The sequence below is a fragment of the Triticum dicoccoides genome, chromosome 3A (assembly GCF_002162155.2).
Source record: "Triticum dicoccoides isolate Atlit2015 ecotype Zavitan chromosome 3A, WEW_v2.0, whole genome shotgun sequence".
Lineage (NCBI taxonomy): Eukaryota > Viridiplantae > Streptophyta > Magnoliopsida > Poales > Poaceae > Triticum > Triticum dicoccoides.
In genome coordinates this window covers 695191295-695198272 of record NC_041384.1, presented here as the reverse complement: position 1 = coordinate 695198272, position 6978 = coordinate 695191295, and the positions used below count along the sequence as shown (strand labels likewise).

General features: G+C 45.1%; 1 protein-coding gene across 1 annotated transcript; it reads left to right on the top strand.

Annotated features, from left to right (window-relative positions):
- Positions 1-2964: 2964 nt before the first annotated feature.
- LOC119272929 (nuclear transcription factor Y subunit B-1-like) lies at positions 2965-4115 on the top strand. The gene has a single exon (XM_037554273.1). It carries the CDS (start codon positions 2965-2967, stop codon positions 3535-3537), a length of 573 nt encoding a protein of 190 aa, XP_037410170.1. The 3' UTR covers positions 3538-4115.
- The last annotated feature ends 2863 nt before the right edge of the window (positions 4116-6978 follow it).

Below are 6978 nucleotides of genomic sequence, written 5' to 3'. Positions count from 1 at the left end.
GAACTCACGGGATATACCAATCAGATACGCACACGCATACGATACCAAAACATACTTCTTTTTTTGGCAAAAACAAACAGAAGCGTACTTAATTATTGGCGGAACAAACTCTTGCCGCAGTAGCAACAAACAGTAGGTACAACGCGTCGATCGCATTCGGCCGATCCATATCATCATTCAGGAACCGAGGCAGACGACGTACACTGCGTCCACTAGTTAATTAGCAGGATTAATCTTTGTGCTACGGACATTGACTGGTTAATAACCAATGAATTACCTACCTTAGCTAGCTAGCTAGGCTTCTATATCCAGCAATTTACCTCGCGGAAGTCTATAGGCCGTACGTACCGCTCTGGCTACAACCAGTAGTTCCTGTAACGTTGTCTGCAGATCTCGCGAGCGATCTGCTTTGCTGTAAACGTACGTAATCGGATCGAGTTTACCTCCCCGCTACCACACCACTAGCTCGTAGTAAGTGATAGTAGTATTATTCTATGGTTAGCTGGCTGTAGGCGATCTGAAACGGGAGACCCGGCCTCTAGCGCGTAGGGCGCGCTGGCACCCAATGGATGGTACTTGGTCATCGTTAACCGGCACCAGGTCTACTGCATGGCCTCGAAGTATCCCAAACATGTTTGGTCTTTGGCTAGCTACTTGCCATGCACCTACACGTCAAGCTTAGATTTAACTTTCTGACGAGCACGGCAGCCCTAATTTTCTCTCCACGCGTTAATTATTTGTGTACGCATTGGATCCGTGTTTGGTCATTACTTCAGCCCTCAGAGGCATAGTGAGTTCTTTGCACATCGGGAGCGGGTGGCCAAGGAGGTGCTCACTCGGCACGGATGACAGTGTAGTCTTCGGAATGACCCTCCATTAGCTTAGGATGGTGTTCGTTATTTGTCAAACTGTATTTGTTTATATATTTCAGCTCATTTGAATGTCCGGTGTTAGGGTTATGTGCATCTAGATATGCATAGGCTAAGTGTAAAAACTTTACGCTTGTATCCTCTTGATGTGACATTTGAGTGAATAAACTTTTTTGTATTACAAAAGGCCTACAAACGCCATCTGTTGCAATGCCCACGATTGTCCTAAGTAGAGGAGGGGGTGGGGAATTTCTTCCCGTGCAAACAGATGGTTGTCAGAGGCCCTTTGAATCCCCCCTCCCATCCCCGACTCTGAAGCAACATTCAAAATCGTGTGAATTTCTTGGGTCAATGGTGGCCTCTATCTTACGTATTATTGAGAAGCTGACTAGCCAAACAACTAACTCCACTTTGTCTAAACACTATCGACTACCTAACAATTTGCTAGCTAGGTTCTTGGGCATTCGGTCAAATTTAAAATTGACTCCATGGTCGAAAGGCATGGGTCGAAGGGATGAAATTGACACTGAATGAGGGTGAAGGACGAGGGCTTACGGTCAGTGGGGGTGGATGGACACGTTAGGGTTTAGGGAGTTGGCAAGATTTGGAAACATGCGGAGGGAATGGGTCATTTTTACATCTCGTGCCTATGTCAAAGGTTTCCATAAGCGAACCAAGTGCATTAAGAAGCTCCCACAATGAATATACGACACCAACTAATATCGTGTGTCGGCCTCCAACATTGGCACATGGCGCCCAAAGCATAAGCATAAGGCACTAGTGGCGGTGGTGCCAAAATTTTGGCACCGGACCAACTACTAGAAGAACAAGAACATTTCTTTTCAAAAACGGGGATATACCCCCGGCTTTTGTGTCATGTGATGCACATAGAATAGGACCCTCTTAGCTGACTAATATTCACTGGAGAGGATGGCAGGTGCCAACTTTTCCATGGCAAGTTTATTTGTAAGGGGTGGCAATTTCTTCAGACTAGGATGCCAATTTCACGGTAGAGAAGTCATCTTTCATTGAAAAACTTTCACGTTTGACCTCGATCAAACAATTGTGAGTGTGTTCGCTGGAAGTTCCTTCCCAGCGAACGTTCGCTAGTTAGCAGTACCTAAAGAATAACAATGCTTCAGTGAGCCAATTAAGTGCTACCAAATGCCATTTTTAAGCCCTGGACCATAGAACAATCGTCCTATGGTAATTTTCAGTAAAGCAGTAAGTACTACATCTGTAAACAAATATAAACATCAACCTAAAATGTCTTATATTTATTTGCAGAGGGAGCATGTCACAAAATAGAAGAGAAAGGGGGAAAAGCTAAAGAAAAGCCATTAGGTGCTAGGCAAAGTTAGCCTCGTAAAACGCATTAGGCCCTATATAGATGAAAGGAGGGAGTACCATGCATTTCACTCTTTTTAGAAGTATCCAATCCTGGAAACAAACAACATGTTTGTCTCTGATCATGTGTCCTAGCAGTTCCAACTCCTCCCCTAGGGCACATAATGCCATTTCAGAAGACGAAATACCCTCGCGAAGATGTCCGTGTGGCGGTCGAAGACACTGCATTGGCACGGGGCCGGCCATGAACAGACAATGGAAATCGAAAACAAATCAACCAGTCAGGCAGGCCGGCCGGCGGGCCTGAGCACCGCCGCGTGCGTGATTAAGGAAGGCCAGCTCCGGCCGCTGCGTAGCTACAGTGCAGTAGTGCGTAGGTTTGCAGGGGTGCAGGCACTGAGAGCCAGTCGTCGTCGTCACCCAGGCGGACAGAGCCAGAGCCACGAGCAGGAGCACGAGGCCGCAGGCGGAGACATTTCAACGCGCCCAGCCCAGCCACCAACACAGCCCGGCATATTCTCCCTCCTCGTTCATTTATATATGTACCCGCTCCGCCACCAGCCGGTTACAAGTGTAAGCACCACGGCGAGAGAAAAGTAGCTCGCCTCGCCACGCTCCTGCGCTGCACCGCCCCGCCGTGTCCAGTCCATTCAATTCCCAAGCTGGTCACGCCCACGCACCGCCCGTATAAAAGACGGGAGCCTAGCTAGCTAGCCAGCGACCCAAGATCGAAGGAGCAGATCGATCGATGGCCGACCACCACTATACCCATCTCGGCGGCGGCAGCGGGAGCGGCAGCGGCGTCGGCGGCGGGGGCGGGGGCGGGGGCGGGGGCAGCCCGCCGGAGCGGCTGCACGGCGGCGGCGGGTCGGGGGACCAGGGTATCAAGGAGCAGGACCGGCTGCTGCCCATCGCCAACGTGGGGCGGATCATGAAGCAGGTGCTGCCCCCCAACGCCAAGGTGTCCAAGGAGGCCAAGGAGACGATGCAGGAGTGCGTGTCCGAGTTCATCAGCTTCGTCACCGGGGAGGCCTCCGACAAGTGCCACAAGGAGAAGCGCAAGACCGTCAACGGCGACGACGTCTGCTGGGCCTTCTCCGCGCTCGGCTTCGACGACTACGTCGACCCCATGCGCAGGTACCTCCTCAAGTTCCGGGAGCTCGAGGGCGACCGCGCCGCCGCCGCCGCCTCCTCCCGCGGGGGCCTCCCCGTCCCCGACGCCTCCACCTCCGGCGCCGGCGCCAGCGGCTCCGGTAATTTCATGTTCGAAGCCATGGACAGGAGGGATAACACCGGCCCCGGCACCGGCAGGCAGTTTTGAACCACTAATACCTACTCCATCATCAGATCAGGCACGCGTCCATCTTCTTGCTTGATCTACCCCGCAAGAGCTAGCTAGCTACACCTTAATCACTCTCTCCATATTCTTATTAGAGAGGTGACCAGCTAGCTAGTGGCGGAATTAGGAGTAGCTGCTAGTGGGTACGTAGTAGTAGCAGAGAAGAGTAGTTGTTCTTCTGATTAATTTATCTGTTGTGTGTTGGAGATGGATGAAAGACAAGTAAAGGAAGAGGATCACTAGGATCGATGGATGGACCGCGACCACGACGGCCGGGGCCGGCGACCGCGACACGGCGGAGTTGGAATTAATTGGAGAATGATGCATGATCGATTCGATCTGATTAGGTGTCCAGATTAATATTTATGTGGCAAATTAGTTGATGCTGCGCAACTTGGATCAGCTCAAGTACATTGTTTTCCAACTTCAGTGATTAAGATTGTAGATCATTTTCAATTTATCGATGTGCCTTTGTTTTTCCTGCTAGCTTTAATTTGGATATGACTGGGTTAATTAACTCATTCATATATATTCTGCTGGCAAGCAGCGAGCTCATCCATATATACACGCTGAGGAAGCTTTCTGAGTACTGACTTTTTGGGCAGTAGTAGATATATATACCTAATAATAGGTACAATTTTTTTGCACGCCAATAATGTGCTGCACATTATTTTTTAGGGGAGTTCTGCACATTGCTTTTTTTAGCACAATACAATCAAAATTGCTCACATAGACGAGCATACACTCGCCCGTATGAACGCATGCACGCACATTCTATCCCTATGTACACGTCCGAGAGACTAAGTTAGCATAGCATCGTAAGATTGACGAAGTCACCACAAACGCCTCATAGTCGACGGCAACGTCTCCTCCCACTGAACGAACATCGCCAAAAAGTCTGAAATAAATTCAGAAAAATGCAAACACCAACGTCAAGTCTAGGACTTGAACCCAAGTAGGTTGGGGATACCACCACCTAACCATCCAATCATAGGTTGGTTCACGTTCTGCACATTACTTGTACTATCTTCATCACCTATAAAAAAGTCTAACTTACTAAAAAAAAAACTACTGGATGAATTATTAAGATTTGGTTAGGTATGAGGAATATATTTGGTTAGGATGGTGCAGGCGTTGCTCCCCCTCCCCCTCCATTTGTATGACGATTCTCGAGGCTTGGGTTCAGAGCTTCTTGGCATCACTGTAATTTTTCTGTTTTGGCTTTCACTCTACCCCTCTCTCTTACTCCGTTCCAAAATAATTGAAGTTCTAGATTTGTCTTAAGTTAAACATCATGAAGTTTGACTCAATATAAATATATATCAATATCTACCACATCAAATTTGCTTCAGTAGGTTCACTATGAAATGTATTTTTTATATTATATATGTTTAATGTTGTAGATCTTAGTAGTTTTTTCTACAGACTCGGTGAAACTTCAAAAAGTTCGACTTAAAAAAGTTCTAGAACTTCAATTATTTAGGAACGGAGGGAGTGGATGGGCTAACACAACTGTAGGCCTTCCCAAAATGGTAGATTTATACTGAAATCAAATCTTTAGAAAGACGTCCATATGTATATGTGCGTATATTTTATTCCATGTGATCCATAAAACGGATAGGGTTCCATTATCAAGAGATAACGGGACAGAAACAAAAAACAATGTATATACATTAGATTGTAGATCTATATTGAAATTCAATATTGAAACAAGGGCTTGCACGAGTATATATAGAAATATGTTTTTTATACCAAATTTTGTTTCATTTTCCAAATTGTCAGGTTTTGAGTGCGTCCCATATGCTGGTATAGTGTTAGTATCCTGTCAGTCTATCACGCGATCTTAAATTTCATAGGACGCAGAAATTGATGCTCGCTAATTATGACATAATAACTAGCATGTCCTATGAGTGGTTGCAGAGAGTGAGCACCTGCATGCTCCCAATAATTCAGGCAGGTGCATCACTATTCGTGCATACACTATACGTATAGTGCACGGCAAGCACTGGAATGTCCTTTTTGTAGGTTCAACGGCTCTTTTGAATGAGAAATGCATCAGAGCCATGCAATTTCCATGCCAAAACCTAATTAATATAACCATACTAGGATTATATCCGGGAGCTAGGTCGACATGCTGGTTTGCAAGGGAGAAAAAAAAACTCAACTACTGCTTTTGGGGCTGCGCAGGTGTCAGTCTTATTGCTTGACCAGATTATGGTAAACAAAATAGCTTATCTGCCCAGTTTAGCATAAGCTGTACACAGTTTGAATATAAACTTATTCTTGTTTTGCTTGTTTCCGGGCTGTTACTGTCATCTCGATCTAGCTATAGACTATAGGTAAGCATGCAGGGGTGTCCAGTTTATGCTCATCATGGAATATATATGCATGAAAAGCGTGCCTCCAAAACGTCTGAATCAATCATGCACAATTGATAGTTTCTTCAACAAGAAACATTCGAGTAGGTTTTCGACCTTTCAAATGATTTGCTTATTTGGGCACCCTGCTGGCAGATGGTACAATAATAGCACTTGCTTTATCTTGTTGGAATCATTGAATTTCTGCCCCACAATTATAGCCATCAATGTACTATGTACTGTTCAAGATAGAGAAGTTAGCACAGAAGCGGTTGTGGGCTTGTTGCTGGTGAATGTCCTAGAGTGCTCCTTAGGTTATTGCTAGTTTCGGACATAACCCTAGAGCCAGACAACACAACAAACATGTTTTGGCATTTTGGTTTATATGAACAAATTACACGGAAAGTGACTATTGAGATAACACTCAGATATTTGTAAAAATTATATACAGCCGTTACTTGAGTATCACTTGTAATCTGCCGGTTTTAGGCGGCTTTACTTGCTACTCCAGATCTGAGTAAAACAATTGCCTTAATAGAATGGAAATTAGGTTAATTTGTTGACCCTAGAATTTAGGGGTTACCATCACTAAAACTACTCCTACTAATTTCTTTCTAGAATTTGGAGGCCCTCCTACTGATGTCTTTCTAGAGGCAGTAATTCCTGTTTTCTAGAGAAAAATGATTGATTATATTAGCTAATGTATTTGTCGACCGCCTGCTCCTACTAGTGTATTTTTAGAGAAAAATGATTGATTATATTAGCTAAAACTACTCCTACTAATGTATTTCTAGAATATGGAGGCCCTCCTACTAATTTCTTTCTAGAGGCAGTAATTCCAGTTTTCTAGAGAAAAATGTTCGATTGTATTAGCTAATGTGGTGAAAGCTAGAGGTTATTTTTCTTGCTAATAGTACTTGCATGGTCTCAATCTTACGGCTCTATCTAATTACTGCACCATGGTAAATTATGTTTCTCAATTCTTAGCGTCTAACTTTTAACACTATTACAAATAGTACTCCCTCCGTTTCTTTTTACTTCACATATAAGTTTTGTCTTAAATCAA